Genomic DNA, 18,535 nt, shown 5'->3' with positions numbered 1-18,535 from the left:
AAATCTTGAAAATGTGTGCAAATCTTTGAATATATATATTTTTAAAGTGAACATTTGTGACTCAAATCTTTGCTTCTGGGGGTCCCTTGAACAAAATATTTTGAGATGGAGGTCCGCGGCCAAATACATATCATTTTGGGGGTCCTTGACATCCAAAAACTGTTCGATTTTGAAGACATTTTGTAGAATTGGCCTCAGGCCTTAATGGGATAATTTGATTACAGGACAACAGGATAAAGTGGATATGACTTCAAGTCGAGACAGTATGGCTCACATTGCCCACAGGAGTATATCACTGGTTACAGCTTCCGCAGCTTCTGCATGGGATTAATTTTTCAGATACTTAAGATACTGTTAGATACTTATATACTGTGAACATTCATTTTTTAACAACTTCCTCTCTGTGGATGCATTCACTTATATTCAGCATATTCAGCCCACTTTAATCCCCCTGAATAAGATTTTTCTTCTAGTATATTGTCTGTGATTGTCAATAACCACTCACATGGTATAAAGTTGGTTTGACCGAGGCGAGCGCTTGTACAGGAATGCTAAGCCCTACAGTGATCCAAACCTCTCTCTCTCTCTCTCTCTCTCTCTAGTCTGGAGCCAGACGAAGGCTCCAGTGTCTGCCTTGGTGTGCCATCTAGAGGCCTGTACAAGCCCCCAATGAAACACATTACGCATTACACTACACTCATGTCCGCATGCAAACACCAGGAGAAAATAATGGCAGTTAAGTTTGTGGTGAAATCACACACGCACACGCGCACACACACACACACACACACACACACACACACACACACACACACACACACACACACACACACACACACACACACACACACACACACACACACACACACACACACACACACACACACACACACACACACCTTCCTTGTTGGGGAGGGGGGGGTCAAGACGTACCCTTACAGGTCTGTAACTCTTGTGAGAGTGTACACATGGAACCAAATGGACCTCTAATCTTTACTTCTAATCTTCACGCTCTCTGAGTTATGGGGTCCTTATTGAAATGAACAAGTTTGAGAACCACTGTACAAGAATGTGAACCCTATCCATCGGTCTGTCTGTCTGTCTGTCTGTCTGTCTGTCTGTCTGTCTGTCTGTCTGTCTGTCTGTCTGTCTGTCTGTCTGTCTGTCTGTCTGCCTGTCTGTCTGTCTGTCTTGTATCTGCCGTCTCTTCCAGTATAACCTAGAGCAGTGGTGGAAAAAGTACTCAAATGTTTTACTTAAGTAAAAGTATCAATACTGCAATGTAGAAGTACTTTGTTACAAGTAAAAGTCCGGAATTCAAAAGTTACTTGAGTAAAAAGTACAAAAGTATTGGTATAAAAATGTATTTAAAGTACCAAAAGTATACTAAAATGTTTGAAAATGGCAGATCTACGAGCTTGGGACAAGGTGACGCATCGCGTCACCTTGTCCCAAGAAGAAGAAGAAGAAGAAGAGGAAGAGGAAACAGGGGGGGAACGGCAAAGAGATAATTTGCATCATTCCACATTCCTCTCTCACCGTAGGCAAGGCCCTCTCCCAAACCAAACAAAACACAATAAAATCCTGTTTACAGATGGGGCTCTCAGAACACAGTGCCTTTTCCACCCGGCGTTGGTCAGCACCAAGCTAAACATTCGCCTCAGTTTGATTAGTAAATTCAAAACATATTTGCGGTGCGAAGCCACTCCAGAACCCCCTTAGGTGAACAACAGGGTTTCTTGTGAAATTTTATTCCGTATCACAACAATTATGTGGAGCAAGTAGGCATGAAGGGGCAGAGATGAGGGGGACATTTTTGCATTCCTTGAAGAGAGGCAAGACATCTGCAAATGAGTCTGTCTGTCTGTTTATCTGCGTGTTTGTCCGGAGGTAATCTCGCAAACCACTTTGCCGATCGGCGCCAAACATTTCTCGTTCCCGCTGCCAGTAAGGGCATATAGTAGGCAAATGGAAGTAGAATGCTCGCGGTCGGATTGGGCTGAAACCTTGCCCAAATATGGAGCCGTTACGGGGCGCCGGGGGTGGCCGAGTGGTTAAGGCGCGTACCATAATAGGCTGGTCCGGCAGGGTTCGATTCTCGAGCCCGCCGGACATATGTTCCGTGTCACTACCCGACTCTTTCCCCATTTCCTGTCAATCTCTACTGTACTAAGTATCAAATAAAGACAGAAAAGCCCAAATAATTATACAAATATAATGTATACATAACATATATAAACTTCTTGTTTATATATGAGAGGGAGCAGTGAAGCGCATTGGTCATGGTGGCCAATCATAGGTAATGCAGCTTATTATTACGGCTGGGGCGAGACACATGAACGAGCGAAAACGGTTTCGACCAATGGGCTTGACTCACGAGCTTGCGTCTAGCTTCTGCGAGACGACGCGCAGAGGCCCCAAATAGGCCCCGCCCGTCACATTTCCCAATCCGGAGGAAAGGGGTGAAAAGGGCGTATGCATGCGCTGGGTGAGAAAACTCCATCCAAGTGAATGGGCGGGGATTTTCGTTACCTTTCTATTATTTTTAACTCTACGGTATAACTCTCGAGATAAGGAAAAAAGTCACTTCCTGTTTATCTCCACGGTTTGCTTGTTAAACTGGAGGTCAAAGATCAGAACAAAGGGAATCAAAGATAAACGAAGGGGCACATTAGTGCCCTAAATTATCTCCAGCATACAGTGTGTACACAAGCTGGTTGAGCCGTCTGTATATCAGCGCTGGCAGGTGGAAACCTTGTATGTCCAAAACGGTTAACTTTTCAGTAAATGGGGGAAAAAATGAGCCTGTTTTCCAATGGATCCAATCTAGTAATTATTTAGTCACAGGCTCTTGTTAATACTTTTCATTGGTTCAATATTTATAAGACCCACAGACAACTCAACAACTTTCAACTTAACACCTTTCCCGCTATTTTTCAAAAATAGCGGGGGAAAAAGCCGGTCTACAACCTTACGTGTTGTGAGCTTGTGGATCGCCATTGTTTCACTCATTTCGTGCGATACACCTGTACCACGAGCATTATTTTACACATTGGCTATTCAAAAAATATCTACAAGCTTGTAGATCTGCTATTTTTTTTTTTTATCTTTGAATATAATATTCTTTTACAGGAAACATTTTTTTAACTCAAATCTTTGCTTATGGGGGTCCCTGGAACAAAATATTTTGAGATATTGAGGCCAAATTCATATCGTTTTGGGGGTCCTTGACATGAAAACGTTTGAGAACCACTGATATAGAAACATACGTTTTTTTCAGAATACTGTTGGGATTTAGAAGACATTTTCTAGAATCGGCCTCAGGTCTTAGCGGATTCATTTACCAAAAATATTAGATGAAATAATATGAAATAGATACAAGGTTTCTGCCCGACAGTGACGATATCTGCACTTCCCAGCTTTTAAACATTTTTTTCCCTCTTTCTTAAGGTCACATGCAGCTAAGTGCTCACATTGAATTGTGTCTTTTATGGTGATGGGCCCGGGGTTCCAGGCAAGTGAAGGATCAAGTGGGGGAGCTTGGAGTTAACAAGCTTGATCTGAGCCATGTACCTGTCTGCTCACATCCGCACTGGAGGAAGCCTGGCTTTACGACCTGGAAATGGGAGTCTTTCAAGGACAGAAGGCAAAGATTTCCTCTTATTGACAACAAGCGATGTTGTTTTTTTCCCTCACGTCACAGTGCCACGGGGAGGGTAATGCTTCATTTCTTACTTCTACGAGTATGAACTAACGCTGGCAGCCGATCTACAAGCGGTGTGAGCTTTTGGATCGGCACACGTGTGCTGACGTCGTATGATGATGCATATATCTGGCTTTAGACCCAGAAGCGTATCTATTAGTGTCTGACGCCTGTATTGTTATCGTTATTATTATAATATCAATATATTTGGTGTGTGTGTGTGTATGGGTAGGTCTTTTTTATATAGTATAGATCAGTGGATCTCAAACTTTTTCATGTCAAGGACCCCCAGAATGATATGTATTTGGCGTCGAACAAAATATTCAAAGACTTTTACAAATTTTACACGATTTTTCAAAAATAGCAGATCTACAAGTACAGTATAACATATGGTTAATGTGGTTGAAATGATTGTGACGCTGTATTAACACATTTGCTGGGGACCCCCTAGCTGGTGGCCTCCCCCCAAGGACCCCTGGGGGTCCCTGGACCCCACTTTGAGAACCAATGGTATAGAGTAATAGAGTATAGAGAGACAGAAGTTTGAGGGCAGAGAGAGAGAAGGACATGCAACGCAGGTCTCCAGACAGAACCAAACATTGTTAGTACAGTTGGACCTGAATGTGATCCATGCACCATCCAGCCACCTATGAGGACACTCCTGATCACAGTAGTTCTCACATTTTTCAAATTCAATTTCAACGACCCCCATGAGAGTGTACAAATGGAACCAAACGGACCACCTGGGCCCCACTTTGAGAACCACTACTACAAGTCAGTGTTGATTTCGTCGACTAAAACTATGATGAAAAATGTTTGTCGACTAGCTTTTTTCACTGACGAAAAGTAAATAAAAACTGAATAAAACTAAGCTTTGATGACTCAAACTAAGACTAAATATATTGACAATTTCGTCAACAAATAAAAACTAGACTAAAATGTTAGGGAGGAACTAATGGAGAAGAGATCCAGTAGAACTAAAAGACAAGTCATTTTATCTTTGGTTGCGCTCGGGTGTTGTGCTCTGAAAATATCAGATCTACAAGCTCACAACGTGTCGCGCTGCGACGCGTTGTGAGCTTGTAGATCTGATATTTTCAGCATGCAAAAAAGTGTAAAATCAGCTACTACGACGCCATCAAGGCACCGCCACAATACATTATAGTCGACTAAATCCACTGTAGATTTAGTACCAAAAGTAAAAGTACTAAAATATCTGAAAATAGCAGATCTACAAGCTCACAATGCGTCGCATCGCGACGCATTGTGAGCTTGTAGATCAGCTATTTTCAAATAGCCTAGGTATAAAATAAGGCTAAAGTGGTTAATGTATGTTTTATAATGTAATAATTTATATCTGCAAAGTAACTAGTAACTAAAGTTTTCAAATAAATGTAGTGGAGTAAAAGTACAATATTTGCCTCTGAGATGTAGTGGAGTAGAAGTGAAAGTATTGGAAATTGGAAATACTCAAGTAAAGTACAAATACCTCAAAATTGTACTTAAGTACAGTACTTAAGTAAATGTACTTAGTTACTTTCCACCACTGACTATAATCTTATGATATTTAGTCGACTAAAACTAGACCAAAACTAAAACATTTAGGATGACTAAAATATGACTAAAACTAAATGGAATTTTATTCAAAAGATGACTAAAACTAAATACAAATTTGCTGTCAAAATCAACACTGCTACTAAGTAGGTCGGAGTGGCTTATTGTCGGGAGTCTATCTCCGTTTCACAATGCGCTATAGACCTCTGGGAGATGGATTGCTGAGGCGGAGCCAAATACGTACCATCAGCTCCCAGTCCCTACCGCACGACTTGCCGCACGACCAATGACCTTGTGGTCGAAAGGCGAGTGCTCTATCTACCGAGCTACCCGGACCTATACGACCTCATTTGAACTGTGTGTGATCGATGTCCTACCTGGGTCTCATACCCATGCATGCACCTCGAGCGTTGTGAGCTTGTAGATCTGCTGTTTTTGGCTAAAGTTCTCCTCAGAATAGGGATGCTAATAGGGTTCTAGCGGCTAATGTGAAAATAAAATAATAAAGTCCCTATCACACAAAGATTTGGCGGCCCCCCCCTGCAGTATCTCTGATGACCCCCTAGGGGTCCCGGACCCCCTGTTGTATACTATATTGACCAGAGTCGCCCAGGGGTCTATACTAGGACAGTAGCAGACTCTTTGAGTCTCCTACAAGAGACTCCACGGGTCATCAAATTATTGGCTCAGGAATGCGACAAAAACAAAAAAATCTCCTTGAGTTCAAAGTAATTGATAGAAAACAATTCATTTTTTGGGGTGAAATACTCCTTTAAAGCACGCACGCCTGATCGGGGTCTATAGGCCGGGGGGGTTTTGCCTTATTTCCCCTTACCTGTGGGGACAGGGAGGGGGGGGGGAAGCACTGAGGGCTTTGCCTGCATGGGGACCATCCCGGCCTGTATAAAGAGCAGGATTTATGGACTTGAAGACTGAACTGCTGTCTGACCACATCAAAGGCGGTGGATCTATCTGCTGGTCGCCGCTGACCTCAGAGCGGGGAGATTTGCGAGGGAGATGGGACTACCCCTTAACCCCTTCAACCCCGGGAACGGCATCTGTGTCTTTATTTTGGCTGTTCAAAAAAATAGCAGATATACAAGCTCATAGCGCGGCACCGAGTGCCGCGCTATGAGCTTGTAGATCTGCTATTTTTTGAGAAAAAAAACGTGAAAATGTGTGCACATCTTTGAGTATATATTTTTTAACTCTGTTACAACTTCTGGGGGTCCCAGGAACAAAATATTTTGAGATGGGGGTCCACGGCCAAATATGAGCTTGTAGATCTGCTATTTATTTATTTTTATCGTGAAAATGTGTGCAAATCTTTGAATATATATATTTTTTTTTAAAGCAAACATTTGTAACTGTCAAAATGTCTCGACAAAATGTCTTCATTTTTCTGAAAAAACTATAGTTGCTTTTTTTAAAAATAGCAGATCTACAAGCTTGTAGCGCGGCACTCGGTGCCGCGCTACAAGCTTGTAGATCTGCTATTTTTGAATAGCCCAAAGTATTAAAAAAAATATGGTTATAGCTAAAAATCTTAAAATGTCACAGTTCTGCGTTCCCGGGTTGAATGGGTTAAGAAATGATGACTCTTTTACGAACGTACAACGCTTGGTCAGTAGACACAGATCTAAGGGGGGGATGGAGGAGGCAGCTCTTCTCTGTGCTGATGGTTTGCACAGATGTGAGGGGGGGGGTGGGGGGGGGGTGCTACAGACCACCCGTATCACCCTGGAGCATCAACAACACTCGCTTGGCAGAAGGACAAAACAACAAAGATGGTAAGATAATAAGATAAGCAGTGGACAAACTCCAAGTACTACTTCTGGAGCCAAAGTATTGGAATCTACTCCTGGACCTGGTCATAATGTTACTCAACTGCAAGAGAAAGTTCCTCTTAATATCCAATTTATACTTGAGTTCTGCTATTTTCACTATTTATTGGTATTATTTTATACACTTCTGATTGTTTTTTTTATATTTTGGATGCAACTATTAACACATTTGAATGCAGCAATGCATTGATATGAAAAAAAAGAAAAGAAAAAGTACTTAGTAATTTGTACTTTTGAATACTTAATACGTATTTTACAAAAAATGACTTCTGAACACTGAAGAATATATATTTTTTAAAGCAAGTACTCCATTACTTTAACTTAATTACATATTTGACAGAGCAACTTTTACTTGTAGTAGTTGTATTTGACCAGGAGTGTCTATACTTTGACTCAAGTACAGGGGTTGAGTACTTTGTCCACCACCATACCTTAATCTATCTTAAAAAAAGGTATACATAACTATTTATGGCTAACAGCTGTCTAACACATTGTGTGACATGTTCCGGAAAAAACTCAAAGCTCTCCAAACTTGAAATAATGTGAAATGCAGCTATCCAATGTCAAACCCATTTGGCTGCCAAGTACATATCATTTTGGGGGGTCCAAATACATATCATTTTGGGGGGTCCAAATACATATCATTTTGGGGGGTCCAAATACATATCATTTTGGGGGGTCCGATGGCAAGAAAAAGTTTGAGAACTACTGATTTAGAAGGAATTTGTAGAATCGAGCCTCAGGTCTTAATGGGTTGAACCACCAGGTGACCAAGTGATATAGGTTAATCGAATAATCAAGAAGCAAGGTTTTTAATTTTTTTCTCATAATCAACTACATTGATTTGACTGATTAACCGTTTACGCCCTGTAGATACAGTACAATAATGTTGCATCGGGACGCATCGTGAGCTTGTTTTTTTGTTGTTGTTCAAAATTTAAATACAATTTAGAAAATCTTCGCCCCCCCATAATTGACATGCCCAGCATAGTGACGCCAGGGTGAACGTGGTTAACCCATTCAATCCGGGTACGCATCTCTGTCATTTTAGATTTCTTTGTCTATTCAAAAATAGCAGATCTACGCATTATTACATAATATATATTTTTTAAAGCGAACATTTGTAAAATATGTTGTTCCAGGGACCCCCCAGAAGCAAAGATTTGAGTTACAAATGTTCACTTTAAAAAATATATATATTCAAAGATTTGCACAAATTTTCACGATCTTTCCCAAAATAAAAAAAAGAATAAAACAATAAAAAAAACAGCAGATCTACAAGCTGCAGTCTGTGCCGCGCTATGAAGGCTATTTTTGAATAGCCCAAAGACATCTAAAAATGACACAGATGCTTTTCCGGACTGAACGTGTTAAAAGAACTCCCCAGTCTCCATACAAAATCCACGCTTCCAATCACTTCCAAGTTTGTATCAGCATAGTCTGATGCCGCACATTTTTGCAGAACAATGGGAGGTTTGGATTCCACCGTCTTTCTCTCCAGTTCAAATGAGAGCCACTCAGGCTTCATGGTTTTACAGTTTATGATAGATGATCCTTAAAAGGATGGTTTCCAGGCCTGGGAGAAAACCTAGAAAGGAGCTCTAGCCCTGCTCAGTGCCTCACTGTCATGGTCGTACCCGTACTGTATACATGGATCCACCACCACAGACCTGTATGCATTACAACCTCCACGACCCCCACCAATATGCCACATTTTTTGGGTCCGATCCGATCTCGATTTTGTAGAGTCACTACGCCAGTGGTTCTCAAACGTTTTTGTGCCAAGGACCTCCAAATTGATATTTGTTTGGCCGCGGACCCCCGTCTGAAAATGTTTTGTGCCAGGGGACCTCCACAAGCAAAGATTTGAGTTATAAATGTTTGCTTAAAAGAAAATATATAGATATTAAAAGGTTTGTACAAATCTTCGCGATCTTTCAAAAATAGCAGATCTAAAAGTTCATAGCGCACCGAGCTATGAGCTCGTATATCTGCTATTTTTGAATAGCCAAAGTATAAAAGGTTAGAATTATTGTGATGCTACAGTATATTAACACATTTTGCTGGGGACCCCCTGGAACCCCCTCTTTTCTGAAAAACGTATGTTTCTATATCGGTGATTCTCAAACCTTTTCATGTCAGGGACCCCTAAAATGTAGAAAATGTATGTATATTTGGCCACCAACCCCCATATCAAAATATTTTGTTCCAGGGACCCCCAGAAGCAAAGATTTGAGTTACAAATGTTTGCTTTAAAAATATATATTCAATGATTTGCACGAATTGTCACAAATTAAAAAAAAAAGCAGATCTACAAGCTCATAGCGCGGCACTCGGTGCCGCGCTATGAGCTTGTAGATCTTTTGAATAGCTAAAGAAATCTAAAAATGACAGGTCCTTTCCTCCTAAATGGATTAAGAAGCACATAATAACTAAGGAAAGTCCCACTAATAACCTACAGTACGTCATTCCATTCTTTTCTCAGACACTTCAGTGAAAAGTTCAGAGAACATGAAAGACGCATGAGGACATGACCGAGAGAATTAACCCATTAAGACCTGAAGCCGATTCTACAAAATGTCTTCTAAATCCCAACAGAATTCTGAAAAAACTTATGTTTCTATATCAGTGGTGCTCAAACTTTTTCATGTCAAGGACCCCCAAAATGATATGTATTTGGCCGCGGACCCCCATATCAAAATATTTTGTTCCAGGGACCCAGAGAAGCAAAGATTTGAGTTACAAATGTTTGCTTTCAAAAATATATACTCAACGATTTGCACAAATTGTCACAAATTTTCAAAAATAGCAGATATACAAGCTCATAGCGCGGCACTCTGTATTTTTGAATAGCTAAAGAAATCTAAAAATGACAGGTCCTTTCCTCCTAAATGGACTAAGAAGCACATAATAACTGAGGAAAGTCCCACTAATAACCTACAGTACGTCATTCCATTCTTCTCTCAGACACTTCAGTGAAAAGTTCAGAGAACATGAAAGACGCATAAAGACACGACCGAGAGAATTAACCCATTAAGACCTGAATCCGATTCTACAAATGTCTTCTAAATCCCAACAGAATTCTGAAAAAACGTATGTTTCTATATCAGTGGTGCTCAAACCTTTTCATGTCAAGGACCCCCAAAATGATATGTATTTGGCTGCGGACCCCCATCTCAAAATATTTTGTTGCAGGGACCCCGAGAAGCAAAGATTTGAGTTACAAATGTTTGCTTTAAAAGTATATATATATTCAATGATTTGCACAAATTGTCACAAATTTTCGCGGCACTCGGTGCCGCGCTAAGAGCTTGTATATCAGCTATTTTTGAATAGCTAAAGAAATCTAAAAATGACTAAATGGACTAAGCAGCACATAATAACTGAGGAAAGTCCCACTAATAACCTACAGTACGTCATTCCATTCTTCTCTCAGACACTTCAGTGAAAAGTTCAGAGAACATGAAAGACGCATAAAGACACGACGGAGAGAATTAAATCCAGAGACGAGATAAAGGACAAAAAAGAAGACAGTGACTGTCTCCCCGAATGTGAATGACGGCGTTTCCAGCGGAATGAGATTTATGGCGGTGACTGGCACACACACACACACAGCGGGGTGAGTCACCCTCGCCATCTGCCCCCGTTTGCACCACACCTCTGCCAGGAGCCTCGTCTGTGCGTGGCCAGTGGTGGAAAGTAACCGAGTACATTTACTCAAGTGCTATGGTGTATTAGTATTTGTTAATAATTTTTTACTTTTATTTTAAAGGTATTTTTATTTTCCATTCCACCTTCTACTCCACTACATCTCAGGGGCAGATATTGTACTTTTACTCCACTACAATTATTTGACCGCTTTAGTTACTAGTTACAGTACTTTGCAGATTTTGCAGATTATTATAACAAAACATAGCCTACATTAACCACTTCAGCCCTATATATATTTGAGACATTTGAAAATAGCAGATCTACAAGCTCACAATGCGTCGCGATGCGACGCATTGTGAGCTTGTAGATCGGCTATTTTCAAAAGATTGTTAGACATTTTGAACTTGTGAAATGGGACATTCTGCACAATGATAACTGAAATGTTTTGGTACTCTAAGTACATTTTTATGCCAATACTTTTGTACTTTTACTCAAGTAAATTTAGATTTTTTCACTCCACTACACTTATTTTTACTAATTACTTCACAGATTTAGATAATGAATACAAATTAACCCCTTGAGCCCTAGTTTATGCTTTGGTTATTTTCAAAAAAAGTTGGACAAATCCCCCCCCCCAAAAAATGTAAAGCAATACTTTTGTCCTCTTTTGCTCAGGTAAAATGTTGAATACAGGAATTTCCCTTAACCGTAACAGAGTATTTCTACACTGTGGGATTCTAATACTTTTACTTAAGAAACAAATGGGGGAGTACTTCTTCCAACCAGTGTCTTGTGGCTGACTGTGTGGCCTCTCTCCCTGCTTATTGGTGGGCCATCTTTCATCAGTACCCCTCCCAGGGGTGATGGATGGCCTGTCCACACTGCCCAATGACTAAAGCCGGCTACTTCCAGATCACCTCATTTCTCCAGCGTTATTAACCCACGAAAACCGGGAGAGCATATTACAGTACGTGTCATTTTGGATTGGAGAAAAAAAAAAGCATTATTTTATACTATAGCTATTCAAAAAATTGCAGATCTACAAGCTCGTAGATCTGATATTTTTGGAAAAAATCATGACAATTTACCCACTTAACCCATTCAATCCAAGGACACGCATCGGTGTCATTTTAGATTTCCGCTATAATAACCATTATTTTTAATACTTTGGCTATTCAAAAATAGCAAATCTACAAGCTCGTAGATCTGCTATTTTTGAGAAATCTTGAACATTAAGTGCAAATCTTTGAATAGAGATATTTTTTGGAGGAAAAAAAAGCAAAGGGGGCGTGAAAAAGTTTGAGCACCACTGATAATAATAGCAACATAGGTTTATCCAGAACGGTTAGGATTTAGAAGAAATGTGTAGAATCGGCCTTAAAGGTCTTAATGGGTTAAATTCATATCACCCCAGCCTCTGACTCAACCCCCCCCCCCCCCCCCCCCCACCCACCCCAACACCACCACCACCATAGCTAGACTTGGGGGTCATCACCATTTACGGCGCCTGTCAAATTGCCCTGCTCTGTCCTCTGTCCTCTCCTCCTGCTCGACTCGTCTTCCTTTTGACGTCTTCCTCCTCCTCGTCTTCTCTCTCCATATGACTCGTCATTAGGGCTGAGGCAATTAACCCATTCAGTCCGGGAAACGCATTTGCAAATGGCAGATCTGCAAGCTCGTAGCACGGCACTCGTAGATCTGCTATTTCTTTGAAAAATCGTGACAATTTGTGCAAATCTTTGAGTATTATATTTTTTTAAACGAAAATTTGTAACTCAAATCTTTGCTTCTGGGGGTCCCTGGAACAAAATATTTGACAAACGTTTGTTTTAAAAATATATATATTCAAAGATTTGCACACATTTTCCACGATTTTTCAAAAATAGCAGATCTACAAGCTCATAGCGCAGTATATCTGCTATCTTTGAATAGCCTAAGAAATCTTAAAAAGACACAGATGCGTTCCCCGTCTTAATGGGTTAACTGAGAATATATCCAAACTGACATTTTATAGAACCAATAACCGACTTCATCTTGCTCATGTAGGTTAATCGCATAATCGAGAAGCAGGTTTGGGGGTTTTGTTTAGTTTTTCCATAATCCTTCCTCAGGCTTATGATTTAAATAAACAACACATCCTTTGTAAGGGTAAGGGTTCAAAGTAACTATAGTAACTAAGTTCTCAAATAATTGTGGTGAAGTAAAAAGTGCAATATTTGCCTCTGAGATGTAGTGGAGAAGTAATGCAGTAAAGTAAAACATAACTCAGAATTGTAGCCGGAAGTTATGCGGGAACGATACTGAGTGGCAAAAACTACTTTTTTGGCCTTGAGAGCCCACACATCCAAACAGAAAAGTCCAATCTGATTATATTAACTACTTAGCTGCCAAAGACGTATATATACGTCTTTTAATAATCAGCTGTTGTCCGCCAAAGACGTATATATACGTCTTTGAAAAAAAGGAAGAAAAAAATTATTTTTTAAAAAAAATTTTTTTTTTTTTTTTGAATTTTTTTATAATTTTAACCCTTGTCGAATTACGAACAGATTAGGAGCTAAAAATGTTCGAAGATTTGCTGCTCCATTCACTTCAATGTTAAAATTCAGACAGACAAACAATTCACTTTGTTTTTTGGTTTAAAACTACTGGTTTTGAGCTATATTGAAACATCAAACAACACATGTCAACGAGGTCAAAATGACCTCGTTGACATTTGTGAAACCACACCTGAATCTCATCTGTGATTAGAAACCATCTGGGGAGCAATCATACTGGAGGAAAAAAATCTGTGGCTACGCGAACAGGTACCAAAATCATGGCAAAACCCTGGCAGAGGCTACAGACTGTTCTGAAAAAACTCTGGCAGTCAATGTGTTAAACAACGTTAAACTCACCAACATTGCAGCTGTACGGAAAGCTTGAATTATCCTCTATCTGCAAAGTTTTTGTTTCATAAAAATCCACCGTAGACATGTTATGAGCTACTTTCCGTTCTCTACACTGGCTCCCCATAGCGGCTTGCATCCAGTTTAAGACCCTGGTGCTAGCCTATAGGGCAGTGAAAGAACAGCTCCTTCTTACCTCCAGGCTATGGTCAAGGCTTATACACCCTGCCCGACTACTTCGGTCTGCCGCCTCGGGACGACTGGTTGCCTCGTTGCTCAGTGGTCCCTCTGGCCGATCTACACGGTCACAGCTTTTTTCTGTTCTGGCCCCACAGTGGTGGAATGAACTCCCCACTGATGTCAGGACAGCAGAGTTACTACCCATCTTTCGCCGCAGGCTGAAAACCCACCTCTTCAGGAAACACTACCCTGACCCTTCCTCTTAGCCTTGCCTACTTGTTGTCAATTAGTTGTACAAGCTCTTGTCTCATTGGTTCTTGTTTATTCGATACACACATTTGGTTTTAGCTCTTGCTCATTTGATTTTCCTATTTGTCTCATCCGTTTAAGAAAGTAGGTAGCTGATATATTGCACTTTTACCTTAGCGCTAGGTATACTCTTAGTTGCTTGTTTTAGAAGAGAATGCACTTTAGACTTCTGGTGATTAGTAGTTTCGTTCCCTACCTATGTTGAATGCACTTATTGTAAGTCGCTTTGGATAAAAGCTGGATAATGTAATGTACTTTCTGTCAATAAATTCTGTGCAGTTGATTCAGAGTTTGGAAGCGCTCGTTTTCAATAACACAACGTCCTGCTGCCTCCTGCATTATGTGCCATTTAGAAACAGGCAGGACCGCTGAGTGAATTTCCAACGAGCGCTTCCAAACTCCAACGGGGGTGTGTCCCGGTGGAAAAGTGACACATGTGCATACCGGTACTCTCTCTATTCACCAAAATAACTTGTGTCTTGTGTACCTGTGTAGATCTCTGCCTCGGAGGGGTCCTCCACCCGCTTGTGCTGGAGGATGTAGTCGGAGACCTTGCATCCGATCAGAGGCTCCACGTCCATCCACTCCAGGGCCACCATGGTGCTGGACGGCTCCAGGTGAGGCGCAAGGCGCAAGCTAACAGGAGAGAGGACACAACGCACACATACTGAGTGAAAGGGCTCAATAAAAAGAACAACATTTGCCTGAAACATTTCGAATAATCTTTGAAACATTTTAAGAAGATTTTTTTGAAAATAGCAGATCTACAAGCTCACAACACGTCGCGATGCGACGCGTTGTGAGCTGGTAGATCTGCTATTTTCAAATATTCAATGCATAATAAGTGCTCATGTGGCCTATGCTCGCTTCTTTTGGGCTTGTTGTTCTCATAGACCTGGTTGCTTATTTCTCTCGCAAAATCGGGCAACACCGATACTGAGCAAAAAGGGTAAATACAAAATATTTGCCTCTGAAATTTGCCTGTGAATTGAGGTGGAGTGCAAGTATAAAATGAATGTAAATACCCAAATAAAGTAAAGTAAGTAAGTATAGGTATAGGTCCGAGAGGCTTATTGTCGGTACAGGCCACTTCTACAGTCATTCATTCTTTTTGACACGTCTTTCTAGTCAAAACTGTATATCTCCCCATTTTGTGCGTTTGAAGGTCTTTATTCTGTTTCTCAATGAAAGTTATCGGGGGGAAACGGTGGCTGAAGGGTATGACTCACACAAAACAACAGTCCCCAGACTATTATTAAGTCACCTTAGGTGAGAGAGAGCAGAACCTCATGTTCTTTCTGGAGGGTGTTAAGGCTGACTGACAGCAATTAGAACCTTGGGGACTGAGCTAGCAGCGGCACACATCTCTAACAGCTATATATCCTTGGATTTAGGGTATGGTCGCGGTGTGCTACGTGCAAATCGTCGCTGTCAGGCAGAAACCTCGTACCTCGTAAATGAATGCATTTCCTACTTCATCATACAAGAGTGTCGCACAAAAGCAGCGAAAATAGCCGATCTACAAGCTTGCAGATCGGCTATTTTCACTATTTTAAAACGTTTTAAAAAAGAATAATAAAAAAGGAACGTTTTTTGGACGTTATGGGGTTTCCATCCCGACAGCAACTAAATGAAATATTTGAGTCCCGTTCAATGTGTCCCTTTTATGCCCATACATGGTTGAGGGGGTCCCCAGCAAAATGAGGGAATATCTGGAGTCCCTCAGGGGTCAATACTAGTGTATTTTCTGTTTTCTGTTATTGTGGGGAAAGCTTTAGCTGAAAATAGCCGATCTACAAGCTCACAGCTATTTTCAGCTAAACTTTCCCCACAATACCGATGCTGGGGTTTAAGTTGTTAAACATTAAGGCTCTATTGAATATTTTGGGGTATTAAAAAATATCCCATCTACAACGCTCACAACTCACCACAGAGCTATATAATGTATGTTTGTATCCCAAAGGTCCTTCCCTTCCTAGAAATGTAGTGGAAGTACAATATTAGTCTCTATAATCAATAGAATAATCGCTAAGCAGATAATCGATGGTTGTGTGCAGTCAGCTCAATCACACTCAGCCCTGAAAAGGTCAAGAGTCATGCTCGTACTCAGGGGTGTAAAGTAACTAAGTACATTTACTCAAGTAGTGTACTTAAGTACAGTTTTGAGGCATTTGTACTTTACTGGAGTATTTCCAATTTTCAGTACTTTTGTTTCTACTCCACTACATCTCAGAGGCAACATTTGTACTTTTACTCCACTACAATTCTTTGAAAAACGTTGGTTACTAGTTACTTTGTAGATTTTGATTATAATTAAAAAACATCCATTACCCACTTCAGTCCTGTAAATATGTTGCGATGCGACACATTGTGAGCTTGTAGATCGGCTATTTTCAAAAGATCTGTATACATTTGAAAACGTGTGAAACAGGACATTCTGCATAATGAGTACTTTCTACTTTTGGTGCTTTTTAAGTACATTTTCATACCAATATTTTTGTACTTTCACTCAAGTAAATTTTGAATTCCGGACTTTTTTCCCTTGTAACAGAGTATATTTCTACATTGTGGTATTGATACTTTTTTTCCCCACCACTGCTGGTATACTCACATGGGCTGCCTCAGGGGACTGCAGTTGGGCAGGCCGTCTTTGCTCAAGGCACTCAGGTCACACCGACACCAGTTGTCGATGACATCGCCCTTTCCGGCACACCAGTATGAGCTCATCGTGGCGCTCTTGAAGGCCTGTGAAAAGTAACAGGTGAGAAAAATGCAATTATCTCCTGGTATACGTGCTCCTCCCTCTCTCTCCCCACCTCCTCCTCCTCACTCCCTCGCCCCTCTCTACCTCCGGTGTCAACGTTGACTCATGTTAGGCAGTGGTGTAAAGAAACAAAGTACATTTACTCAAGTACTGTTCTTAAGTACACTCCAGTGCTTTTACTTCTACTCCACTATATATCAGAGGCAAATGTTGTGTTAATATCACAAAAACATACATTAATCACTTCATCCATATACAGTACATATTTCGGCCATTTGATATAGCCGATCTACCAGAAGAGAAAATACAGGCAGTATATGAATAGAAAAGGTGGATTCAACAGACCACTGGACTTCATTGCTTGAACGGAGGAATGAGTCGCATAATACTTCAGAAATAAACCTTTGATAGCTTCTCCTCCTCATGAAAGTGTTTGGTTTTGTGCTATTCTTAATAGACAATGTCCTTCTTCTGTTACTGATGGGGTACTGTATTCTAAGGATCAAGGTAGTTCTTTCGGGGTGGGGGGGGAGTCTCTTTAAACGGCATCGTTTTATTTTATTGTCTGATAAAGATTCTGACTGCAGATTCAAGTACACAGTTGCTCCTTAGATTAACTTTTTGTTTTCAAATATGCTTTGAATGGTTCTGTTTTTGAAGATGCACCATTATCAGTCTTCATGGGATTACTAAGGCTAGGCAATTCTCAATCTGATGGCGGCTATTTGCAGGAATAAATTATTTTCCCACAAGCTCCTGTTGCATTCTCCCAACAGCTCTGAAGACATCTTGAATGTTGACCTTATCCCCAAACTCAAAAGATTTATATACATTTTGAACTTGTACATTTTGAAAAATGGCCGGGACATGCTGCATAATGAGTACTTTTACTTTTGGTACTTTAAGTATATTTTGATGCCTAATACTTTTGTACTTTCACTCAAGTAAATTCTGATTACCGAACTTTTACTTGTAACAGATTATTTCTACACATGCAGTATTGATACTTTTACTTAAGTAAAACATTTGAGTACTTTTTCCACCACTGCATGTACGTCTCTCCGCCTCGCCATTTCAATGTGCACGGGCTTACGCACCTTCACGCAAGCGCACACACACATTTATATTACTATGCTTCTGAGGACATCAAGATCTTAACCCACTGACTATAAGACCTGAGGCTGATTCTACAAATGCCTTCTAAATCAGTAGCCTAGTTCTCAAACTTTTTCGTGCCAAGGACCCCCAAAATTAGATTTTGGGGGTCCCCAGAAGAGAAGATTTGTGTTAATAAATGATGTCAAATTCTACTAAATTTGTGGGGACATCTGGCCGTGGCAAGTATAGTAACACACACACACACACACACACACACACACACACACACACACACACACACACACACACACACACACACACACACACACACACACACACACACACACACACACACACACACACACACAGTGGTGGAGGGGAGATTCTCACAGCTTTCTCACCTCTGCTGGAAGAGGCAGAGGGGTGATGAGGGGGTGTGTCTATGATGTCAGAGGGGTGAGGGGGTGTGTCTATGATGTCAGTGTGTACAATCACCGTTTCTCAACGTCTGGTCCGGGGACCACCAGGAGGTCCAAATGGAACC

At 40.8% G+C, this 18,535-nt stretch overlaps 1 protein-coding gene across 1 annotated transcript in view; it reads right to left on the bottom strand.

The window, feature by feature from the left end:
• The window catches only part of astn2 (astrotactin 2), a gene marked incomplete at both ends in the record, with an annotated part of 637,213 nt that overhangs the window by 84,535 nt on the left and 534,143 nt on the right, over nucleotides 1–18,535 (bottom strand). Inside the window, 2 exons of the mRNA XM_084047140.1 lie at nucleotides 14,617–14,765; nucleotides 16,741–16,874. Of these exons, the coding sequence (XP_083903266.1) occupies nucleotides 14,617–14,765; nucleotides 16,741–16,874 (283 nt within the window). The remainder of the gene's footprint in view (nucleotides 1–14,616; nucleotides 14,766–16,740; nucleotides 16,875–18,535) is intronic.

Source organism: Gymnoscopelus microlampas, assembly GCF_963454915.1.
Source record: "Gymnoscopelus microlampas genome assembly, chromosome: 21".
Taxonomy (NCBI): Eukaryota; Metazoa; Chordata; class Actinopteri; order Myctophiformes; family Myctophidae; genus Gymnoscopelus; species Gymnoscopelus microlampas.
Note: the sequence above shows the minus strand (reverse complement) of the source record. Positions and strands in the feature narration are given on the sequence as shown.